The sequence below is a fragment of the Siniperca chuatsi genome, linkage group LG18 (genome assembly GCF_020085105.1).
Source record: "Siniperca chuatsi isolate FFG_IHB_CAS linkage group LG18, ASM2008510v1, whole genome shotgun sequence".
Classification (NCBI taxonomy): Eukaryota; Metazoa; Chordata; class Actinopteri; order Centrarchiformes; family Sinipercidae; genus Siniperca; species Siniperca chuatsi.
Window position 1 is genome coordinate 27341382 of NC_058059.1, and position 26279 is coordinate 27367660.

Genomic DNA, 26279 nt, shown 5'->3' on the forward strand with positions numbered 1-26279 from the left:
ATGAGACCAAAGTGTTGTTATGGAAGATATGTTTAAGGTACGTGATACCTTTACTGATTCATGATGAAAAGTTGAGTGGTTTTCTGTTCATTAGGAAGTTAGGATTATTCCAGATGGGAGTGTGTTTGGTAGGTGAGATTGTGGTGTTAGTTATTTGGTAAAATTTCCACCAGGCTGTCAGAGTTGTAGCTTTGGTAGGGTTTTTAAAACAAAGATGGTGTGCGATGGATATGAATGGTTTGTTCTATGTCTGTCCAGGAGTTGTCGGATTAATTGGGATTAGTAGTTTGATTCTAGGTTTATTGTTTTAGGTATTTATCATGGGTAGTATGGTCATTTTGTTTGTAGCAATTCTGCCTATGAGGGATACTGGTAGATTCATCCAACATTGAAGGTTGTGCTCTACTGTTTTGAGAAGTGGGTTGAAGTTGAGATTAACTCTGACAGCCTAGGGGAAATGTTGATTCCTAAATATGAGCTATTAGGTTCTGCTGTGGCTTAGAGGTAGAGCCGGTCGTCCACTAATCGGAAGGTCAGCAGGTTGATCCCGGCGCTATACAAGTTTGCCATTTACCATATTACCAGTGTGCAGAGAGAAATGTGGTGTTTGGACTGCCACATCCCAACTATTAGGGCTGAGTGGGAGAATGGTGAATTTAGACCAGTTGATAGTGTAGTCTGAGATTTTAGAGAAAGTTTATGAGGTGGGTGGTTTCGGGTATTGAGGAGGAAGGATTTTGAAGGTAAAGTAGAATGTTGTCTGCATAAAGGCTGATCTTGTGGTGCATATTTTTTGTTTGGATTCCCGTGATATTTATTTTTTGATGGATGGCTGCTGCAAGTGGTTCAATGAAGATGGCGAATTAAGATGGGGAGAGTGGGCATCCTTGCCTAGTACCTCTGTGCAAAGTGAAGCATCGTAATCTTAGTCCATTGGTGGTGATCGTGGCTATTGGTAATGTGTACCAAACCTTCACCCAGTGGATAGATGATTCACCGAAACCAAATTTTTTTAGTGTAGAAAATTAAAATTCCCGATTTATTTTATCAAATTTTTTGTATCCAATGAGACTATGGCTGATGGTAAGTTTGTGTGAGATGTGTAATGTAGTAAATTAAATAGTCTGTGTAGGTTATTAGATGAGTGCTTTTCTTTAATAAAGCCAGTTTGGTCTGAGTGAATGATAGATGAAGTAACTGTTTCGATTCGGGATGCTAAGGCGTTGCTGATGATTTTCGTGTCTGTGTTGATGAGAGATAGGGGGTGATAGCTTGATGGGGAAGTGGGTTTCAGTAAAAGAGATTGTAGCAATGTTCATGTCTATGGGAAATTTGGATTTTTGTTTTATTTCAGTTATTCTGTGGAAAACAGGGGCTAGAGTATTCCAAAAGTGTTTATAGAACCCAGCAGGGATGCCAACAGGTCCTGGTGATTTATTGTTAGGCATGAGTTTTCGTGCATTGTCGAATTCTGTTATTGCAAATGGTTTCTCAAGAGCATTCTTTTTCGATTTGGGAAATAATTGAGTTACTGGTTAAAAAGATGTCAATACGAGAGTAGAAGTGATGAACTGGTGAAAAAAATGAAAATTCTCTAGCGGTCGGCTGTTTTAATTTCCAACCATCGCCAAGACCAAAATCGCTCCTGAACTGTTTAATTGTTTTTGTGGCTTGGCAGTTACGTGTACTGTTTGAGTTGTTAGACCTGTCTAATGACGGGTTCATGACTGTATTGAAATCTCCTCCAATTATTGGGGAGTCAGACAGACAGGAGAGAGAGGTGAAAAAGGTGTGGAAAAAGGACGAGTCCTCATTATTTGGGCCATAAATACATGCAATAGTGATTGGGCTGTTGTGTATTAAGATATTTATTATGATAAATCGTCCTTCAGGATCTGTGATGGTGTTGTTATGAATAAATAAGATATTTTTGTTTATTAAAATGGCTACCCTCTTTGCCTGGAGTTGAAATGGGCGGAGAAGATTTGATCTTGTTCTTAATTTATGATAGTCAGATTCGGATGTATGAGTTTCTTGTAGAAGGCATGTATCTGCTTGTAATTTGTTTATGTGATTAACAGTGGCGGCTGGTGGAAAATTTTCTAGGTAGCGCTGTGCCACATCCAGTCAATTTCAGCAAACATCCCAGTATGATTTAATGCAAAAAAATGAAGGTATCAAAAAGGAATTACTACTTTGCAGTTATATATTTAACAATTATTTGATTCCAACATAAAATAAAGCAGTAAGCAATGCCTTGACAAACACATCAGTACATCTTATTTTGGCCACCCACACAGGCGAATACAGTATAATATAAAACGTAATAGAAAATGTTTATTTCTTGAGATGCCCCTATGGACCTTGTTTTGTTGGGGAAACCAATAGGGAGGTAAGTAAACGTGAAGTGCAGTTTGTGGTGTTAAGTTGCTATTCAGACACCTGAATGGACATAAGCATGGGAGTCAAGTGCTCTGAGGTGTAGAGAGTAAACTCCAGAAAACTTGATAACCAATACAAAACAGTTAACAGAAGGAAATACCCAAAATAATAACTTAAACAACCTTGCAAATATCAGTTGACCTCTCTCTAATTTGAGATTTGGGGCTGAACATGAACAAAGGTACACTACAGTCAGAGTTTGACTATATCAACTTGATACGTGCTTATTCATTGTCCATTTGGGAGAATGGTGCTCAGCCTTTCCAGAAGCGCTGTAGCGATGGTGTCGGGCGGTTGGTAATGAACTCGAAAAATGCTGCTGGATGTTACTGTCGCCGTCGATGTAGCTTAGCACAAGCACCAGCAGGCAGTGGGTGGAAATGTCGTCTCGTCTGTTTGAATGGTGATAAAATCAGCGCTCTTTACTTCTTCCAGAATGTAATCCTTCAGCAGTGACAGCATGCAGTCCAACAGCTCGTTTTGTACCGTCTTTGACTGCCTTTAAAAACAGTAAGTTAGCTGTCAAGGTGCTCCTCCAGCACACTGTCTAGGGAGGCAACAAAATGCACCAGTCCCCTGAACATGCCAGGGTTGTCCGAGGAGTCAGCCTCGTCATGCCCACGCAAGGCCGACCCAAAAGCCCCACAAAACTTCACACAATCGATTATTTTTGATAAAATATGCCTGTTTTATTCACCTCCTCGCTGTGTTTCCTCACCGCGATCCTGTGGCCATCGTCCAGCTGCGTAGCGGTGTTCACTGTGCCAAATGTGGCTAAGGTTAGCTTGACAGAATTATCCATGTGTGCCCTGGTCTCATGTTTCCACTCTGATATCCATTTTCTCATTTGACTCTGGGGAAGACGAGGAAGATAAATGTTAGACTGTTCCTTTAAATGTGCAGACTGGTGTTTTTATCTGATCGAGACTAAAGATTCACACTGCTGACTGAAAAGACTGTGACCGTTAGATATGGACGGTGTGTGTATGTGATTATTAGCTGTGTATCTTGTAATTTCCAGAGGAGCTGATTCAGACTCCTGCAGCATTTTTCAGCTGCTGGTAATTAGTGGATGTTGAGACACAGAGAATTATCTGCTTCAAAGACATGTGTGTGTGCTGTCAGTCAGCTGAATTGCCTCGATTAAGCAGCAGATTATCAGGATTTTGTAATTATTAGGGAGTAATTAAGACCGAGCTGAGGATTATCAGATTGAAACATGAAAATACTGAAACACTGAAGGAAGAAAACATTCATGCTGAAACAGTAAAACAATGAAACACTAAAACAGTGGAACAAAGAGTTCATCATAAAGTCTGTTTGGTGGATTTAGCAGCACCTGCATTACTAGTGGAAGACTGAGGGATTCACAATGGCGAGAGTGCTAAAGGATTCAGAATGGAAAAAAGGACGTATTCAAAGCAGCACAATGAAGGATTCAAAATGTAAAAGTGGGGATTCAAAGGATTTAATTTGAAATGATGAACTCAAATGGCGCAATGGAAGATTAAAAATGGAAAGAGGTAAGTTTTCAAATTACATAATAAAGATTTAAAATGGCACATTGAGGGATTCAAATTGAAAGAAGGAGGGATTCAAAATGGCACAATTAGATATTAAATATGGAAAGGAGGGACTAAAAATGTCACAGTGAAAGATTCAAAATGGAAAGGAGGGATTCAAAATAGCACAATGAAAATGGAAAGACAGGTTCATTACATCTGAGTGGGTGGCTGGGAAAACCAGGATTTCTCAGCAGTTTTTTCTGTCGATTCTGACATTTTCATCTTGAAGGCATTTGTTCTAAATATGGCAGTCAGAATGTGCTGTGCAGCTGAGAGAAGGACAACGAGGCGCAGCAGGAAGCGGAGAACCCGGTAATATTTGATATCACTCCTGCTCTCCTGTTGTGTGAACGCTACACTCCGGTGTTGTCTAATTAAAATGTTTTCTGTGCAGGCAAAAGGCCTCCGCAGACAAGCAGTCCTAATTGTAGCCCCGCCCACCTCGTTAATGCAGCAGGAGGGAGGAGGTGTCGAGGAGGGGTTAATGGAGAAGCTAATTATTAGCATGGAGGATCTCCACATTAATTGGACATTTTTCTGTCTAGAGGCTGATGTGCACTGTTCTGCAGGAGGTGGAAGAAGCGCAGCAGCGAGACAGTTTGTTCTGTAGATTGTTTTTATTAAGTGGGTTTTATTAAGACGAGCTTAACGAGTCGATTTGGGTTTAATAGACAAAGGAGGTAGGAGGCGGAGATTTGTTCACTGGTCTCTGCAGGGAGTCTCACAATTATATTCACACTTTATCTGTTAGTAGAAGACATCAGTGTAGACCTGAGTGCTCATTAACACACACACACACACACACGTCAGTACTTCTATACTTGTGAGGGCACTCTTTAACATAATCCATTCCCTACCCGTAACCCTAACCTAAACCTAATTCTAACCTTAACCCTAAAACCAAGTCTTACCTCAAAAAAATGTTCTCATTTTCAAAAAATGTCACAATCCAGCACAAGGTTGGACAACGGAGGGGAGACTACCACGTGACTTGTAAAGTAAAATAGGTTTATTTTACATAATTAAAAGAGAAGTTATACATAGACTAACTAAACACATCAAAACCTAAAACTTGGAAGCCAGGGGAGAGAGTCTGCTTGACTGCCACAAGTTTATATAGGGCAGCACTTAGGCTACATCCACACTACTACGTTTTCATTTAAAAATGGCTTTTTAAAACAAAAACAGTCTCCGTCCAGACGAGCGTTTCAGCTCCGTTTCAGAAGTGATCTCCGTCCATACTAACACGCCTGAAAACGCATATCACATGACCATTCACGTACACTGGGCGCGGCGTGCCGGTGTTAACAAGAACAGGACAACAGTAATAAGGCAGGGAAACGTGACTGCTCTTCACAAAATCCTCCCGGATGATGCTGTTTTTTTCAAACATTGTAAATAGCATTTTGTTTGAAAATACAATGATGAAAGAGACAAAGTATTTTTGTGTCGTTCTAAATATAGACAATATAACATCCATTCCGTCAACGTACAAACTCAAATACTCCACAATCTCACAACACATACTCCGAGTTAGCGTTACACATGTACTCTTTTAGTTAGGCTATTCGTTGAACTGCTATTGAATTGTATTTGCTTTACAGCAGAAGGCTGATGCTGAATAACACCTGCAAAATGGCTGAACACACTAACAGCAGGCTAAGCTAAGCTAACATTTAAACAGTGATGCATCAAAATGAATCCATTACAACGTCCATGAAACAGAACCTGTAGTCACAACCTTGTACATTCAAAGAATTTTCCCGTTTCTGTTGATGGAGTCTGTGGATTCGCATTGTGGCATAACTTTACCGTGTGTTTGCTAGGAGAAGATAAGATCCTTCACTTCGGGCTCCGTCCTCAGTGTTTTGATGTAGTCTGGACCCAGGAAGATGGTGATGGTCTTACAGACTTTTTAGATGATGACTGAAACAACTTGTCGGGATAGTCCAAACGCATTAATGTTATTGGTTTTCCCCTGTCTTCTCTCGTCACTCAGGTAATACAACATGCAGGATACCTTTGTAAATACATCCACGCGTGCTGTTTTTTGTTGTTGCTCCTTCCACATGTGGACATTCAAAAATGTTCTCGCCATTCCCCAGGAACCACAAATTCATTAATAAAATGATCCCACCAAGCACTAGTTCTTCACCCAAAACACGCTCTCCATGTAAGGCTGATAACTTGGGAACTGTCACAAATCGCTTGTATAATAGCTTGCCTCCTGCGCATGTGGGCAGTAGTAGCATTATAAAATGCTGAATTTAACTGCACAACAGCTGCTAGCACTGACAACAAGGTCAGCAACACCGGTTCATTATGCATGTTGAATTAGCCATGCTTTATGTTTGTTTTCTCCTGGGAAAAAGGTTGCGTGATAGGGGCATGACGAAAGGGAAGGACACGTCGTTACTGATAAGACCCAATCAAGATGCGAATGCGGGTGTCTGCGTCATCGTTTCCAAAAGCCACCGTTTTTGCCCTTCCAGACTAAAATGCAACCCCGGAGGTCTCAAACAGAAACGGGGCCAGCATCGTTTCCAAACATATCTGTTTTAGGGGCTCAAACGCCAGAGTAGTGTGGACGCTAGGTGAAACGTAGCAAAACTTGTGGATGTAGCCTTAGACCAGGTGAGCCTGGTTTCTCCTGATGACCTAACTCCGCCCACTAGGCTCCTGCAAGCCAAGGAGTCTTGTCCAGAAAGGATGTCCTCAATTAAAAAAATGTCAGCGGGTCATCCACCAAATGGAAGGTCAGCGGTTCGATCCCGGCTTCCCCCAGCCCATGCTGTATGTTGAAGTGTCCTTGGGCAAGACACTGAACCCCAAAATGCCCCCGAGGGCTGTGCCTTTGGTGTGTGAGTGTGTATGAATGGGGGGAATGTGATATGTAGTGTGAAGCGCTTTGAGTGGTCAGAAGACTAGAAAAGCGCTATACAAATACAGTCCATTTACCACTTACCGTTTCAACACTTTCCAAAAATGCTGCCACTCTATAAACATGCCTGCTCCACCAAAACTTACCCTTTCTATATTATTAGTATAACTTAAACTTAATTATTTTGTTCATGTTATAGCGTATTTTATTTGGGTAAAGAGCTATTTGTGTTCATGAAACGCTGATGAAGTTTGTCTTTTGTCTTTTTCTTTTCATGAAGGCAAAAAGCTTTTATAGCACCAAATGTTTATATTCAGCAAGTTGAGATATTGAAAAAGTACTGTTTTAGTATGCTTTGTATTTAGTATCAAACTCAATCAGAGGTACAGTTATTTCTGTCATCAAACTTCATTTCCCAGATGCCATTTTCAGACTCCCAACCTAAACCTAAAAGCTAAACATGAAAGTTTATTCTTGACCTTGGTAAAGGTCCACTTACTAGCCTATTCAGGAGATTTCAGCTGTATCACATGGTCATCACTGGCAGATGGGGTATACTTTTTAAGCCAACACAGAAACTTCTAAAAGTGCTGTGGATGAAATTATAATAGCTACTGAGCTCACTGTTGGGATTCACAATGCTGTAAGGCTGCGTTCAGTGCTCTCGGGATTTTGGAATGCTGAGTTCAAATGCTCTCAGGATTTTTCAGTACAAAAGAGCATGCAGTCTCCTAATGAAAGTTCAGTTAAAAATCACACAAATTAATGAATTCATCCGTTGAGTCCCAACATCACGCATCACCAGATGCATCTCACTGTCATCTGAGCAAACTTCATCTGCTGATGAAGACCGTGTGATACAGCTTAAAGCTCCAGAACAAGCTAGTAAGCGAGATTTAAACCTAAACCTGTTTGAAGAAACCAGTTCAGACAGTCAGCTGAGGCAAATATAGAGTGAACATCAGGTCATTAAAATGATCTCCTGCGTTCACTGTGGCAACAAACTACAAATCTGTAAACTAAACTGTTATCAGTAACTTCGTACCTCTCTCTGTCTCTCTCTCCAGAGTCCCTCTGTTCACCAGCCTCAGGTTTATCATCATCTTCATCCAGACGACAAACCAAAAACAGACCACCCACAAACTGAAACATCATCTGCACTGATCCATTGCCTCAGTGGGCGATTGCTTCCACCTTCCCCTTAAGGAAACCATTTTCAGAATGACATCTGGAAACTAAAGTGATTTTCCAGAGCAACAGCAGCAACAATTGCATCAGCAATGACAAAAACACCAGCAACAACTACAAAATGACAACAATGGCTGCAGCAGCAACAGTTGCAGCAATAGAAACTGCAACATAGGAACATGAGGAGCAACAGCAGCAATAAGTTGAGTATCTACCAGCTCAAAGCAACAACCGAAGCCTTTAATCCCCTCTGTGAGTTATCATCTGTACAAACTTTACAACAAGCACTTATCTTGTCTCACTTTTGAAATTCAGATATTAGTTTTCTTTCTTTTTAATATAAAGCTGATAAAAACAATTTTTAAAAAATACTGAAGAGCAACACCCTCATCGAACCCAAAGTCAGGTTGCAAACTGCTGGACGGCTTTTGCTAACTCTACTAACTCTTATTGTGCTTTTTGATGATTTTGGTTGTTTGGGGTGTAAATTGTTGTCAGTTTTAAAGAAGTCTTCAGGGGTTTTAATTAAATAATGAAAATTTACCTGAATATGAAATATAACCATCGCTTATTTAAGACAAATTTTATACCTTGTGAGAACATATATGTACATTTCTTGGACTGGAGTAAATAAATGATTATATTCACAATCGTTCGTTGGTGCTTTTTAAAAAATCTGCTGACAGATGGCTGTTTCTGATGATGGTGACAATCAATATTCTACATACTGCTGACAGCTCAAGCTTTAAAGGAATAGCACAACATTTTAGGAAATACACTAATTTGCTCTCTTTCTGAGCGTGAAATGAGAAGATCGGCCTAGGGGGAACCGGAGCGCAGCATAAAAAAGATGACTCTCCTCTTTCCCCACTCCCGAGGATGACCAGTGCCACAGCCGATGCAGTCCAAATGAAGTTGATTTAATCAAAACAAAACAATCTATATTGCCCACTAACTTACCTACCAAACAAAAGCACTAAAGAAAATACAGGTAACTTACCTACCTCACTAAAACATAAACAGGAGAAAAGAGATCATAAGGAAACAAAAAGGCTTCTCACCCCTACATTTACCCGGACTGCTCTTTTAGACATTATTTACATTATGTACAAATCAGATTATTAGCACTAGCAGGAATTGGCCAGGGCAGGGCAGGGCAGGGCAGGCCAGGGCAGGGCAGGGCAGGGCAGGGCAGGGCAGGGCAGGCCAGGGCAGGGCAGGATACAGCACAGCATGGTCGTGTTGGGAGCCAGGAAAAGCCAGGAGTCAAGCCGGCATCGGTTGATGCCATTTTAAAGTAGGCGCCATCAGCCTCTTGTCCAATCAGCAGCCACCACCTGCAATTCAACATTTTGGAAAACACAAAGCAGGGTGAAAAGCACCACCCCCAGGCAAGGAGGGAGAACACAGAAACACAGTCACTCAAATACAAATGAGTCAGGGTCTTAACAGTACGGAGCTGGAGTCAGTACATGGTTAGCCTAGCTTAGCACAAAGACTAAAGTATGGGTTAAAAAGAGAGATGCAATTTGTTAATTGGTGAGCTTCAGAAGTGTTGGGAGGTGAATTTTAAAAGTATGGACAGAGACATAAGACAATCGACATAAATACAGACTTAACAAAACACCATCAAATATAAATAAACTAAGAGTAAATAGAAATTTACACAGGCAAGTCCAAACAGGTGGGTCTTGAGCTGCTTTTTATCAGTGTCCACCGATCTTATGTCCAAAGGGAGAGAGCTCCAAAGTTTAGGAGCCACAACCTCAAAGTCTCCTTTAGATTTAAGCCTGGATCGAGGAACAACCAACAAACCCTGATCAGGGGACCTTAGAGACCTGCTGGCGATTCAGGACTGCAGTAGATCTGTAATGTAGGCAGAGCTCTATAAGTGATCACAAGAACCTTGGATCACCCTGGATTCTGAATTTGATGGAGCAAGTGAAGAGAAATCAAGATCAGTGTCACATGAGACCTTTTGGAGGACCTGGTCAAAAGCTTAGCAGCATTTTGGACCACTTGTAAATGATACAGGAATGCTTTGCTGAGGCATGTGAAGAGGAGTTACATTAGTCTAGGCAGAACGAGATATTATCATCTCCATCTCCGCTTGAGACACAACGGGCCTGAGTTTAGTTTCTCAGCTGGAAAAAAAGGAACAAATCAAACATTTGACATGTTGGTCCAGAGTCAGAACCTGGTCCTTAGGGGCACCTAGATTTTGTATGCATGATTTAAGATAAGAGGAAAGAGAACCGAGACCTTCCATTACCTTAGAGACAAGACTGGGTGACGCAGAAATAAGAGCTGTCTTGTCAGCATTGAGCTGTAGGAAATTATCTGCCATCCAGTTTTTTATAGAGTTTAGGCAGTTATTTAAAACTGACAATTTTGCTACATTTTGAGGCTTAAATGAGATGTGTAGTTGAATATCATCTGTGTAGCAGTGAAAGAAGATAAGTGTCTTATTATCTGTCCAAGGGAAAGCATATACAAAGCAAACAGAATTGAACCAAGGACCGAACCTTGGGGCACACCACAAAACAAAGTTTGGAGACACAGTTGCCAGCAGCAACTGAGAAACTCCTATCAGAGAGGAGGAGAACCACTGCAGGGCTGACCCAGAGATACCCACCCAAGTCTGTCGATTAGGATACTGTGGTCCACAGTGTCGAAAGCTGCACTGAGATCCAACTGTACCAAAACAGAACACTCTCCTGCATCAAGACTTTGGTAAGACTCTAAGAACAGCTAAATCATCAGTAAGTTGTTTGTTCTGTCAGGTACTTGGCACAAACTGTTCTCAGTCCAAATGCTGTAGGTGGGATTGTATTCGTTTTTGTGTGCACTGTGTGGAGTGTTTGTGTGTATCTTTGTTTGTGTTAAAGACAGTGAGACAAACCAGCCTGCCAGCTCTGCCCTCATTTGCATCTGCTAATGGCTCTATGATGCCAGTTTCTGATCACTGCAACTACACATTTAAATTCCTGCTTCATTGCCAGATGCTCCTCTCTCGCTCTCTCTCGTCCAGGGATTCCTGTTTCCACCCTGTAACAGCAGCTCTGTCCGTGCTCTGCATCAGAAAACACCAGCTGAGGTTAAACTGGAGACATGAAGCTGCTGTTGGTAATGATGCTTCAGTTGGTCACGATAAAGCTTATATATTTACACTCAAACATTACATGTCATTCCAAAAGCACAGAAAATCATTCAGACACAAGAACACTTCAGTCAGAGATACTTATGTCGAGGAATTAGTAATTTATTGCAAATGGTCATACAGTTATATTTGGTTCAACAGCTCTGCTCTTTGAGGGAGCTCTTAGAGTCTGAGCAGCAACAAGGATTCAGCAAAAATACCAAAAGCTTAATACATTGGAGGAGTTTGGGGTGGTCAAGGGAGCTGCTGTGCTGGTATCAGCAGAGTAGCCAGTAATAAGTGCCAGGTTATTATGTGCATATAATGTCATGTTTAAACAGGAAAGGGCCTTTCCCAAACTCTATGTACAATATACATGTTATTCTTATGACAACTGGACAAACGTTGTCTGCTGAGAAGGGCCATAAAATGCAATCGAAAGCTCTGGAATAAACTAGTAACCTTGAGTTAGGTTTTTTCTTTTTCTAATTACACTTAAGACCTTGAGAGACCTTGAGGACATTTTTGGAAAGTGAGAACATTTTGACTAGTTTCTACTTCTTCAAAAAGCTGTTAAGACGTGGTTTTGGGGTTAAGGTTATAATTAGGTTTACTAATGTAGACAACCTTTCAGAAACTGTTGAGAGATGAACAAATTAGGACTTAAGCAATACGAAGCAATATTAGCATTCATTCAGAGTCATGTTTATGTCCACCTGATGAATGTAACCATACTTTAGCTCCTCCTCCTGAGGGAAACATCTGGCTCTTTAGCTCTCTGACTGTCTGTCTGCTGTGTGCTGCCGAGCAGCTCGCGGACAGTGAGTTTTTCACTGTATCATCTTATGCGATGAGAGCGGTAAGAGCGAACCCAAACACTCAAATTGCCGGCCATAAAACCAAAACAATGAGCTTAAAGAGGCTAAAATGCATTGTAAAGCTTAGATGAACTGCAGACCATAATTATTTATGCTTTTGTCACTATGAGCAACCCCTTTCACATACACAACATCATTTCATCCATTGTTAACATATAAATGTGAATTAAAGCAGCATATATGTAATGCTTACAGTATGTAATCATAATCTGTCCTAGTTATTTTTGGATGTCACATCTGACTGGTTCCATCAAAACAAACAGCCTAAATGTATTTTTATGGGAAAACAAACAAGCAGCAGCAGCAGCTTTTGTTCCCTCTGCTGCTTCACTCTAATGACAGAACAACTTCCTCACTAAAATGATGAAATGTCATTAAACTAAATGGACTTTTGGCTTCTGGTTTGTTTGGTCTAAACATAATAAAAATGAAATAAAAACATTCACATTCTAAATCACACATGGTTTTCACTGGACAGGAAGGGTATGGCAAATTGTAATCTGAAAAGTAACCAGTAACTAAAGCTGTCAAATAATAGTAGTGAAGTAAAAAGTAGAATATTTGCCTCTGAGATGTAGCGGAGCGGAAAGCGGCATGAGAAGAAAACGTACTTAGTTACATTCCAACTCTGCAGAGCGGATATATTTGCAATTTTGCCGTAGACAAATCATCTTTAGTACGTAACAGTCCAGCCAGGGGCGGAGCTGGACTCCCAGCGTAGAGGGGGCGGAGCACGCTCGAGGGGCCCTTCTGTTAAAGTCATTGTAAAATTCACAACTGTAAAATAGCTGATATATCCTATACATAAACACAAATTGTCACTTATTGAGCCAAGCAAGCCTATGTCTAAGAAAACACACAGTGAAGCCGCTCTGTGTCAGCGGCGAAGACATGCAGCGATTAACAAGCGGCTCAGCGACAGGCTCAGACTGCCAGGTGCGCTGGTCTACACTACACCACTATACAAGGCCTGTTTAAATATAAACCATATAAAACCAGAAAAGAGGACAAAACAATTCAACAAAAATGACCAACAATAAATGAAAGGTCTATGGACAAAAAGCACGATTAGGCTACAGAAATGAAATAATCTGCCACTAAACAATATAAACTCCGCAGCCAGTGCAGCCACAAACACACATATTATACATTAAGATTTGCACTTTTCCATCTTTGTCCTATTTATGGCCCGCTCAACACAGCATTTTAGCGCCTAGCTAAACGGCAAACGGGAGCGGATCAAAACGAGGCTTCGTGCTAAAATATTGTAGTGACGGCCCACATTTCCCATCATGCAGCGCTGGACTGAATAGTTTGTTAAGTTTGCTGTTTCATGTTCCAAAATGCAAATGTTACTTTTTGTAAGTGTTTGTCACGTGTCTGTTCAGAATATGGTGGTTTACAGTTTATAGTTAGTGAGCTGGCTGTTACATTTCATGAGTGCAGCTGTATTTTCAAACTGGGTTTAGAGTTCTTCCCACTAAATTTATCGCAACTCAACTTTAGTTACTAGTTACTTTGCAGATTAAGATTAATAATGTGAGATATAATCAACAAATAAATGATGATGTATTATTATAGATTAGAATAAGTATTTATTGATCCCTGGGGGTAGTTTACAAAGTAATTCAAATAAGCTCCACCTTCACCAGCTGCAACATTAAAATGACGAAGACATTAATGCATCAATAATTATAATCCAATATGAATGAATGGGCCATTCTGCATAATGAGTACTTTTACTTTTGGTACGTTTATATTATATATAATATATATTATATGATTATATATGATATAGTATATTTTGATGCTAATACTTTACTGAAGCAATGAGTGAAGTTTGCATGAAGGACAGAGTATTTCTACACTGTGGTATTTCTACTTTTACTTAAGTAACAGATCTTAGTACTTCTTCTATCACTGCAACACAGTACAAACAGGTAACTTACACTTCCAATAGTGAACACTCATTTTTTCATATCCAGTGGGTTTTCGGATAATAATTAGCCACTCAAACTGTGAGGGAGAAAGCTCGTTTTTCAAATCTAGATAAAAATGAACTGAGGACTAAGAAAATGTTCCAGGTCTGTCATATTGAAAATGACTCAGCATTGGATTTAAAAAGGTGGTGGATGCTTTAGCGGAGAGGGAGTGAGAGAGAAATCGCCTGGTTCAGTCTCACTACTTTCAGTATCACTATTATTGACGTACATATTCTTTCTGCTTACTGTTTGGTGTACATGTACATGTTTTACATTTCATATTTGCTTCACTTTTTAAAATGATGGTAGGATTTTTTCTGTGTAATCTCCACTGAGCTTAATATGAAACCATAAGTAAAGTAAATTACAATTAAAGCTGATGACTTGAATTGTTCAACAATGGCCAATTTATCATTTAATGGTTTCAATTTCTAAGCACATAGCTAAGGGCTCGTTGGGCCTCATGCTCAATCATTTTCGTATTCTGATCCAGAAACTTACTGAATAGTTAAGTTAATGTGCTGTGCGGTCCGCGTGTAAGTGCTCTCCCTCAAACTGGAGACTGCAGATGTCAGCATTCACCACACAGTTATCAAACTGCCTTAATTGCATTCAAAGTTTTAAGACATTCTAAACCTATTCCACAAACATTTATTGTATAGCAAATTGAAAAAGGCAAAACTCAGAATACATGAAAAGTGTTTTTTTTTTTTACTGAGTTGTGTGTGCCTCTGCCAACTAAAGCCACATAGGGGAAACAACTCATCCCTGTGGTCTCATGGTTGCACCCAAGGGTGAAATCTTCAGTCAGACATTAGGGGAGACCAAGCACTGTGGGGAGGAGGTGGAACCCTAAAAAACACGTATGAAAATATAACTTAACAAATATTATACATATATTATACATCTATTTAAGGTTGAGGTAAGGAACAGCCGTAAGCAAATTAAAACACAGCACCAGCACCAGCGGGTCAGCTTGGCTCCTTATAAAGACAGTCTGATGCACCTCTCCGGTCAGCCTCCTATTGCTATCCAAATGCACACTCATCTGGCAGTTCACATACGTTTTGTGAAAACAAACACACACTAAGTAATTTTCAGTTTTAACTAACCAGCAGCTACATGTTGGATGTTGAGTAAAACACAGAACACACACAGAGAACACAGAGCAATAAGGACCAGACACGATGCGCACGCTCAAGTTTCACAATTGCCAGCCAACACCACCGTGATAACCTGGTCGGTTCAAAGCGACACAGTTTAGTGACAAATCTGTTACTGTACATTGAAAAACACCAGACCAGATGTGTTCAGCAGTAACACACTGGTTTATATTTAACATGTGCATCCGTGATGTGGTGATTTAAACAGCGTGTGTGTCAGAGATCTGTGCATGGTGTGTGGAGGTTACACAACAGAGGTAAACTCTGTCACGCACAGTTGTTTTTTCAGTGGTGCTTTTTAATACTGCTTGAATTTAAATAATACATGATTAATAATTATGATTTATGTATTATAATGATTTATTTCAGCCTAAAATTTTGTCAGTTCTTGTTGTGCTAAATGTTCTACATTCATTTACATTCCCCCTGTAACTAATTGGTGAATGCCACAATTCTCCACTAGTAGTAGTAGTTGTTGCATGAGGCCAAATGTTTGAGTTTATTTTCTTTTTTACTGCAACATGCACAGATTTTAAAAGCAGTAGATCAGTTTAAACTTTTATGTCCTCAAAAGGATGAAGACGGCTGGAGCTTGCCCTTTGACCCTCTGGGCCAAAATGAACTCAAATACCTTTTCATTGTTTTAATATTCGTGTTAATGTTAATTAAACAACTGTTAATGGTTAGTGGAAGTCAACATTTTAATCTGGTTTTAAAATGAGCACAATAACAACAGATACAAGTTGATTAGATCTGTTAAATCAAAGGTTAAACTGAATACATTCAAAGTAAAGATGTGAATTCACTTGATATGAAAAGAATCGACTGTAGCTTCATCTAACTCTGTTTTACTCCTGTCAGATCAGACAACAGTAGAAATGTTTCGATCCACTGCAGCTGAAGATGGGAGAATTTTATTATGTTGATGACAGCATACTGTTTCCACTGTGCTGATTAAAGACCACATCCCGACAGATAGGAGCTCAGGTCGCGGTTCTGGCAGTGATTGCGCCAGGCCACCCTGAAACCAGACAGAAGGACGTAAGTCATCTCTCCACATGTGAAGGTTTGTGTAGTGAACACATCACAGTCTGAGTCACATGATCAGATCTTACCAGGCTCTGATGCCGTTGGGATCCCTAACGATGCGTTTGGCACAGTTGATTGCCACGCTGACGTCATCGGTCAGAAGCTCTGTGAAAAAAGAAAGAATCTGGATTTGAGTGGGAATTTAATAAGTGAACATTAATGGAACTGCAAGTACAACATGTACAACATAGTAAGTGAAAAAATTTGCCTCTCAAAGGCTCAGTGATAAATTGTAAATGGACAGCATTTATATAGCCCCTTTATCCAAAGCTGGATACTTTGACAGATAATGTTGTATTTTCATCTTTACTACAAAGAGCGCTGTGTTTTACTGTCTTATGTTTGACATTTGCAATTCTAGCTCCTTTTTAGGAGAACATTAACTGTAAATAAAAATAAAGGTTAAATTATTTTGTTTTTACCCCCCCAAAAAAACATACAGAGAAGTTGGCAGTACTTTTTTCAGGTCTTCCTTTTGGGCTGCATAAGGCCCCAACAACCTCCACCAAAATGACTGGGCAGCCTGTATGTAGCCTGAGAGGTGAACGCACTCACTGACCCCCCCCATTCCCAGTGGAAATAACGCCCTTGCACACACTCACACACTGATGGTGGCTAGCTACCATATAAGGCGCTGGCCTAACCATCAGGAGCAGTGTTTTGCTCAAAGACATGACCCACTCTATCTGCCTAAATTTTGTTAATAAAATTTAAATAAGAGGATATTAAAGCCAAATATTTTGCCATTTGGGGGAAGAGAAACTTCACAACAAGCTGAAAACACCACATCAGATGTATTATCAGCTTTTAAGGTTGTTGTGGCTAATGTGTCAGTAAATAGTTGTCTACTCCCACATCCATCTGACACAGAACAACATTGTCATCCCATTGGACTCGTCTTCGTGTCCACCTGATGAATGAATATTCACTCTCCTTTTAGCTCTGACTGGTCTTCACCAACCGCCGAGAAAAATATCTGGCTCTTTAGCTGCTAAATGCTCCACGGTGTTCACCAGCTAGTCTCTGGCTGTGCCTGCTCTTGTACTGGGCAGGTAGTGTACAGTGGGTTTATCAGGGATTTTTTGTTAAAAATAGCTGCCTGCTGCTGCTGGAAACTGGATGAGAGCGGGGAGACTTAACCATACAGTACATGTGGCGTAAAACCAAAACTACTAGTTAAAAAGCTCATTGGAGCTGCAGAGTTGGTGAGAATTCTTTATGGGTTCAAAAATACCAGAGACACTTTTACATAAGAGAGAGCCATTTAATTCACTGTTAATATTAGAAAAACTGTATTGATTATTGCAGATTTAAAGCTTGATGGCGCAGCAGGACAAGGCACGACCAGTGACAAAAACGTGCACGACAACATGGGAAGGAATGAAATAGGAGGAAAATGCCCCTGTGTGGTTAAAAGTATTTGGATGTGGTGGTTTATCACTGACCGCTGCACCTGATGTGGCATGCATTCGACGACTGGGTGCGGCCGTTGTCACACCACCAGCGGCTGTTGATCTGGAAGATGCCGTAGTCAGTGGATCCATCAGTGTTGTGGTTGACGGCTCTGGTGTTGTAGTCTGACTCCCACTTGGACAGACAAACCCCTGCAGAGGAAACAGAACAGACCCACATATAGACCACCTGAAAGATCAACGTCGGGCATCAAAACCTACGTGGTAACAGTCAGCCATCTCCATGACAGCTCCGTCCGTTGTGTAATGCGTCACCATGAATATCAGCTCTGCCTGAATTTTTTTCAACATTATCGCTGCAGGAAGATGGGCGGGAGTTAAGAGAGAAGAGAAGATTGACACCACTCTTATGTCTGTATGTTAAATATGAAGCCACCGACAGCTGCTGGCTAACTTAGCACAAATACAGGAAACAGGGGGAAACAGCTAGCCTGGCTCTGTCTGACGGTAGCAAAATCCACATACTAGCACCTTTAAAGCTCACTGATTAACATGTTGTATCCTGTTTATTTAATCTGTACAAAAAAAGTGTAAAAACAACAAAATCACAGTTTTACGGTTTATGTACTATTTTTTGGTCAGAACCAGTAACTTCCTGGAGTCTCTGTTGGTTGCCTGGATATGGCTCCCAGCCCGGCTAGCTGTTTCCCCTGTGTCCAGTCTTTGTGCTAAGTTACCGTACAGACATGAGAGTGGTGTCAATCATGTCATCTAACTCTCGGCAGGAAAGTGAATAAATGTATTTCCCAAAAATAACAACCTTTTTCTTTTTAGAACTGCTTACCCCATGATTACATCATATGAGATAATGTTTGAATGCAACAAATATAATGCTGACTTGATGTTTTCTGACCAATCCTACAATTTAAGCCCGAGTCAAAGTCTGCTAATTGATTTCCATACTGTACCAAAATGAATGGAAACCAATGGCTAACTTTAAAGGTGGAAAAAATACATCGAAATGAATAACATCACAGTACATCACAGTACATGCTTTGGTACGGCATGCTTTGCAAATGTAGTGAATAGGCTGGTATGGTCCTTAAGACTGATGTGATGTTGCATTGCTGCTAAGTAATACAAATGCATGTAAATGAGTAATATATTCTGCTCCAGACACAGTATCTGCAGGCCAGTACTCACAGTTGGCCAGGCTGATGTGGTTGTAGCCGTCCATCCCATGACTCTTCAGCACTCGGGCCCATTCACAGCGCTGGAAGACTTTTGCGCTGGCCGCAGCCACCAAGAGCAGAAACACCAGACTCCTCATGATGGACTCTCTGCTGGACTGAATGTTTCGTCAGCTGCTGCTAAATGTCCTTTTATAGTCGAGAAGCTCAGCTGAAACTGCTGTGGCTGCTTTGATTCGCACTAACTCCTTATTTTCTTTGAAAGTCATCCAGTTTCAACAACGCTGTTGAAAGAGGTAGAGATTTCACTTTTCACTCAGTTTGAATCCGGGTTTCTGAGTTTGAACTTTGATATGTTTGTTTTCAGGCAGAGTGTGTTATCGGTGTGATAATACAGACTGATGTGAAGGACAAGGATAAGGGCAAATCCAAGTGGAGCTCTGGCACAAATTTATCTGCAGCGATAAAAGAGCAATAAAAAGAAAGGCTGAAGTTAAACACTGGTGTGGCAGCCGTGACAAGGTGTTTTTGGTGTCCAACCTAACTTTAAAAAGCTGACGTAAAGGTGTCCTGTGGAGTTTTCTTGGAAACAACAAAGTCATGTTTACTTTCAGTGTTTCTCACCAAAACACAATGCGTGTGTCTGCCAAGGCCTGACAAACATCTGTTCAAAGTTTGTTCACATCCATGTTTACCAGCTAACCGTCTTCGTCTTCTTGCTCGTTACCAGACTGACAGGAGGACGTGTATCACATTGTCCTCGTGCACCTCAACAATCAGTGTTGGGCAGTAACAAATTCCTTAGTAACGCGTTGTAGTAATAAGATTACTTTTTTCAGTAATGAGTAGTGTAAGGAATTACAATTTGAAATTCAGTAGATACATTCCAGTTACTGATCCCAGTAAGGCTTTGAGAGTCTGCTTGTTCGCTGTCTTACTGGGAGTTAGATGGATGCTTTGGTCTCCCTGTAGTGGACAGACTGGTCCAGTACACGTTAGCCTGGTGCAGGGGCTGGAGGTGTGGGGAAGCAAGCCTTTACCAAAAGTGGAAAATTCAATGCCCAGTAACTCCAAAGTCTCATTTACATGTACATGTTGTGGGTTCTTAGCTGGCTAACTAACGTTAGCCACTGGTAAACCCACACTCAGGACTCCTTTTGTTCAGAGCTGGAGGGTGTATGAAACCCCACACATTCACAGGAAAGATGGGACTTCTGGATAGCTAATATTAAGCTAGCTGTTGATGGTCAGTAATCACGTTCAAACTGTAGGCTGACTGCTTGTTAAACCATAATGTCTTGTTTTCTATTTCTACACCTGTTAAATACAAAAGATGTGGCACGTGGGTGTGGAGGATCGGAAGTTGTTTTGATGCAGCTGCTGAGTGTTGAAAGTAAAGTGAAGAGTAATTACTTACTAACCAGGGACGCTGGAGGTCGGTCACAGTTGGGGGTGCGGAGAGAAGGTCCGTCTATATAATGACATCATACTAAATGGTGCGCGATATTCATGTTTTTTTAATTCATTGGAATGGCCAGGATATATCTAATAGTTATTAACAACAATTTACAACAATTTGAAAACTTTTACACCACAGCAGACAGCAAGCTTGAACACCAAATACTGTATGTCAAAGCAGCACAGCAGCATACGGTCAACAACAGGAAGTAATGCACGAGCAGTGAAAGGAGGTGAAGAGGGAGAGTGAGCACGAGCAGCCGATGGTAGTTGAGAGGAATGCGGCGCAGTGCGGAACAGACGTTCCACAGAGACGAGCGGCTCGAGCGGCGATCTGTCTGCCTGTTGACTGTTTCCACAGTCACACACTTCACTGATGAAGCACAACTGTAGAGTAACATCACGCTTCACGATCACTGAAGTGAGTTTTTATATCACGTCCACTCTTCTGTCCATATTCACACGCTCCCTCTCTCTGCTGCCACTCTGCATCCCACTCTTTAATCAGCTGATGGTTTCTATAATGCTGCAGCCCCCTCAGCACTCCTACTTCCTGTGTCCATGCTCAAAACTGGAACTAATTAAAACCTATCTGAGAAGCACCATGGCACAGCAGAGACTGTCGGGGCTGGCTGCTGAAAATAAACGCGCCGTACTGTAGTCCTGTTGCTAAGATGAACTTGTATCCACAGTTGATGTAATCTTTGTTGCTCTGTTTGAGAAACCAGTTTAAAAACATGTTGGCCTTGAAGGAAAAGCTTGTTCTATCTGTCTTCACAGTACAGTTGTGTAGCAATCTGAGTTGAGTGGGCAGGTGGGCTTTTTACAATCATTGTGATAATGAGTACTGTGGACGGCTCCGCCGCAGGATCAGCACCTTGACAGCGGCTGAGACACTTTAAAAAGCTCCAACTGTTTAAAATGTACTCAATATAATTAACTCTATAATCTGCGTCCCCTGTCTGAAGTGGTCTGTTAAATCTCGTACGTTTGAAATGATTCAGTAACCTCACTGTGAAAGATGCTGCAGGGAAGGAGGCCACTCAGGGTTAGCTGCGGGGGGGCTCACTATGAACACACTCCAACCTTATCTCCCCTCAGACCCACAACAGAAGAATATAAATGATCTCCGGAGAGCTGAACCGCTTGTGTAAAAACTGTGTTGACTTTTTATTTATTATTTTTTTTGTATTTATTGAAGAAAGGACATTTTTGAAAAGTGTGGACATTTTGGGGAGTGAGGATGTGTGGAAAGTGAGGTAATTGTTAAACAGTGAAGATATCTTTGGTAGTGAGCACATTTCTTGAAAAAGTGAAAGTTTTTTGAACGTGAGCATGTTTTGGAAAATGATGACTTTGTGAGGACAGTTTAGGCCTCAGAAAACATTTGTAAAAATTGTGGACATTTTTAGACAATGGAATGAGTGAGCACATTTCGGAAAATTATGACTTTAATGGAATGCAAAGATATTTTTGAAAAGTGAGGACATTTTTATTGATGAGGATATTTTGTAAAGACATTTTTAGAAAGTGAAAAATATTTTTGGAAAGGGAGGAGAGCTCAGAGGTTTTTTTTACTTTTGCAGCAGTGAGCAGAGGTGCCGAGCTCTCTGATAGCTACTGCTTCATACGTACAGAGACCGGACAAAACAGGAGATTGCTCGGAGAAAAGTAAACCAGGACTACCAGGAAAGTTCTGAAAATGTGTCTGTTACTTGATTCCATCGGTTGTACTTTACTATGAACCAAGCACTAGCCCTGATCGATCCGAACAGACATTTTCAAAGTTGTGTGCTTGTTGTCTTGCGGACAGACTTGACAAAGCATGAATTCAGACTTTTTACAAACTTGTGCGAGTAACACAAGGCGAATATCGACTTTGCGTTTGGTGTAAACACACCTTTAGAAAGTGAAAAAGTAAAGACATTTTTGAAAGGAGGATTTTTTCAAACAAATACATTTTTTTAAGTGAGCACATTTTGGAAAATGAGGACATTTTGTCTGGTCCTCACTTCTTCAAAGACTGTTTAAGGGTTTAGACTTACGTGTGCACCTAGAACTACAGAATTGTGTGTGTGCAGTGAACACTGTACAAAGGGATGGCAGTGTTTACTGAATCAAACTTATCTTTATAAAACTTTAGATTGAAGAGCAAATTCTACTTCCATCAACTTGTTTTCATCATATATTATTTGTGAGTCACATTGCTCGTTCTCCTAAGCGTCTAATGACATCAACACTTTACACAAAGTTAGAAAACTAAAAGAACAGGAGCTGCCTGTCACTGCAGGTTCCATTCTGAGACATTTTATCATACAGAGCTGTAATCACACTCATAATGGAGTTCCTGAACTCCATTTACTGCGCTAACTTTCTCCATTCTCTCGCTGCGCTGTGTTTTCAGACGCTTCTTCATCACAACGCCCTCGCTCACTCTCCTCCCTCTCAGTCTCAAACCTGAAACACAGGCTGAGAGCGCAATTAATCAGCCGGCCAAGCGAAGGCAGTTGGATCAATTAAGCTGCACACAGAGAGGAGAGACGAGAACGGATCCATCCATCCTCTGCATCTGAGTCAGAGAGGGAGAGAGAGGGAGAGAGAGGGAGGGAGGGAGGGAGAGAGAGGGAGAGGGAGAGAGAGGAGGGAGAGAGGAGGAGAGAGAGGAGAGGGAGAGGAGAGAGAGAGAGAGAGAGAGAGGGAGAGGAGAGAGAGGAGAGAGGAGGAGAGGAGAGAGAGAGAGGGAGGAGAGAGAGGAGGGAGAGAGGAGAGGAGAGAGAGGGAGGGAGAGAGGAGAGAGGGAGAGGGAGGAGAGAGGGAGGAGGGAGAGGGAGAGGAGAGGAGAGAGAGGGAGAGAGAGAGAGGGAGAGAGAGAGAGAGAGAGAGAGAGAGAGAGAGAGAGAGAGGGAGAGAGGGAGAGGGAGAGAGAGAGAGAGAGAGAGAGAGAGAGAGAGAGAGAGAGAGAGAGAGAGAGAGAGAGAGAGAGAGAGAGAGAGAGAGAGAGAGAGAGAGAGAGAGAGAGAGAGAGAGAGAGAGAGAGAGAGAGAGAGAGAGAGAGAGAGAGAGAGAGAGAGAGAGAGAGAGAGAGAGAGAGAGAGAGAGAGAGAGAGAGAGAGAGAGAGAGAGAGAGAGAGAGAGAGAGAGAGAGAGAGAGAGAGAGAGAGAGAGAGAGAGAGAGAGAGAGAGAGAGAGAGAGAGAGAGAGAGAGAGAGAGAGAGAGAGAGAGAGAGAGAGAGAGAGAGAGAGAGAGAGAGAGAGAGAGAGGGAGAGAGAGAGACAGAGAGAGGGAGAGAGGGAGGGAGAGGGAGAGGGAGAGAGAGAGGGAGAGGGAGAGAGAGAGAGAGAGGGAGAGAGAGAGAGAGAGACAGAGAGAGAGAGGGAGAGTGTCTGAGGAGATGTTGAAAACAGTGTAAACCATGATGGAGCAGGGATTCAGGCTCCAGATACAGCTGTGAACAACGAAGAAAAGACGTTTCCTGTTCAGCTGCTGTTGAATTAATCTCATCTCATTTAGTTCATTCCATTCTGAAATAAAAGCTCTGTTTCCGCTGTCTACTTTTCTCTCTTAGAGGACGCCATGTGAAATGATTTCTGCGACTCGTCTCGTCTCTACTCTCCCTGTGTGTGTGTGTGTGTGTGTGTGTGTGTGTGTGTGTGTGTGTGTCTCACTCTGTGATTGACTCGCAATGCTTATGCACAGATTTGATTGGCTGAGTAGCATCACGCGAGATGATTTACAATGCATACAATTGGTCTGTGAGTTTCCTGGGCCGCTAAACCAGCTCTGTAAAGGCTAGAAAAGCGCTGCCGGTTAAAATAGAACCACTCCGTCAAAATTTTTATAAATCTCAATAATTTATCAATATTTTTTACAGCAGACGGCAGCTGCGGCAGCAGCATGACAGCGGGTCAGAAATGTTACCTGGAACCCTGTTTCCCGTACCTGCTTGACCTTCTGCTGGATTCACGGACTGATGATTCTTTCCCTAACCTCTTTGGATAAGTGTGCCTGTTCGAACTGCCTTTTTGGTTTTGACCCTTGTCTGCCTGATGATTCAGTCAGCTTATGTCCCTCCATTTTGTCATTAAATTCGTGAACTGTTCAGGTCTGCTCAATTGTCTGCATTTGGGTCTTATTCCTTGCTGCCTCGCACTCACCCCTGTGACAAAATATTTTGTGGTTTAATTTGGAGCACTTCTTGGCTATTTCCCTACAAACTGTTATTTATAAAACAACTGCACAATATCTGCACATGGCAACTAAAGTACGGTTATGGTTAATGAAATATTGTTGTTATGGCAAAAACTTTAAGATCAGGTAAAGATTGATACAGTTTTAATAAAAGCTATCTTTATGAATGTGATGAATCAATACATTTTTGACACTATGGATTCTATAAATAGTGCAGCTGATGAGAAGAATGTGCATCCGTACAGCACAGTTTCTATCTTTGTGTGTATACAGACCTTTAGTCTTGAATCTACAAAGTTTTCTCTCTTCTTTTATCTGAATTTGAATTGGGTCCTTAGGTACTCAGCATCCCACAATCCATTGGGGCATTGATAATCATTTTATAAATCGCATCTTAGCCCTCTGAATCGAAATCGAATTGAATCGTGACGTACCTAAATATTCCCACCCCTAATGGATAATGTCTGGATGTTAATGCATCCGAAACAGTTTGGTAACTTCCAAAAACCTCTGAAGAATAATAATGTGCACTTTAGCAGTTTAGTTACAACAATAACAGTTTAGTTAGCATAAGCTATCTAACACAAACACATGGATGAATCATATTTCTAAACAGTGAAACAAGTTTTATCGTCGTCATGTGGCTGCCTCACTGATACAGATCACTGCTGTCTCACCCACTGATCAAGGATCTGAAACGCTACAGTAGCTCAGTGCACCTTCAGTATGACTATCATTGATATATACACACAGGGGTGCCACCAGAGGTTTTGGACTGCATGAAAGAATATAATATTGGGCCCCCATAGATCACCCATGTAGGCTATATTGCTGTGACAACGCACACCTGCAAAACCCATTTGACAATCCCAAAAAAGAGCATCATGTTCAAACCAATACGTATGCCTCAGTATCTGAAGCATCCTCAAGCTAAGCCTCACTTTGTACCTTGCATTGTTTGCTCCTCTTTGCTTCCTCGTGATCTTCTATACTGCAACTACTACCACTGTCCTTTACCTCTTCTTCCATTTCCTCTCTGGCTTCATTGCTTGATTAAGGTCCTGGCTCTAAAGTGTACATGTATATAATATATAATGTATCCTATAATAGTATCAACATCATAATTTCAACTACAAACATTTCCTGATGACTAATGTAGAACACTGTACATACTACTGCACTGCTAATGCATACTAATACTATAATTTTGTACATAGTATACTATAATATAGTAATATATATAATATAAATAAAATATATAAATATTTTCATCAAACACATTTGGATGTTATTGCATTTTTTTCAACAGGGATTCAGAATCAGAAATACTTTATTGATCCCTGAGGGGAAACTCTTTTGTACCAGCAGCTCACTGTCACGTCTGTGCACACAGGAAGAGAAGTACTAAGCAAAAATATAATACACTATAATACAGGTCAGATAAATTAAGTACCAGGTGGGTATAAGTATAAAATTAAAATAAGTGTGAAGTACAAGTGGGTTTACCGGTTGATGATAATAATACGGTAAAATTGTCTTCAATTTTTATTTATTTTTTGCTTTGGTAGCAGACAGAGAGATAAATCATAATGAGATGTCCCATTATAGAGAGAAATGGAGTTGGTTTAACTTCATCCATTATTTTTCTAAACAAGGACATTACTGGCCATCGTCCAAGCTGGACTGTGATTGATTAGTGAGCC

General features: G+C 41.0%; 2 protein-coding genes across 9 annotated transcripts in view; one reads left to right on the forward strand and one right to left on the reverse strand.

Annotated features, from left to right (window-relative positions):
• The window catches only part of mbd2 (methyl-CpG binding domain protein 2), a 41738-nt gene extending 33012 nt beyond the window's left edge, over positions 1–8726 (forward strand). For 5 of the 8 annotated variants that reach the window (XM_044173863.1, XM_044173872.1, XM_044173868.1 and 2 more), the window contains one exon: positions 7956–8184. Coding sequence is in view for 2 of the 8 variants with exons in the window: in XM_044173870.1 (XP_044029805.1) it covers positions 7956–8052 (97 nt within the window). In the remaining 6 variants the exon portion in view is untranslated. Of the gene's footprint in view, positions 1–7955 lie in introns of all 8 variants that reach the window. The other 3 variants (XM_044173870.1, XM_044173873.1, XM_044173864.1) reach the window with 2 other exon arrangements.
• A 7195-nt stretch (positions 8727–15921) lies between these two features.
• Positions 15922–19269, reverse strand: LOC122865445 (lysozyme C-like). The gene is made up of 4 exons (XM_044173875.1): positions 18943–19269; positions 17773–17931; positions 16354–16432; positions 15922–16259 (listed from the first exon to the last, which is right to left on the reverse strand). Exons 1-4 carry the CDS (start codon positions 19067–19069, stop codon positions 16193–16195), a joined length of 432 nt encoding a protein of 143 aa, XP_044029810.1. The 5' UTR covers positions 19070–19269; the 3' UTR covers positions 15922–16192.
• Positions 19270–26279: the final 7010 nt, after the last annotated feature.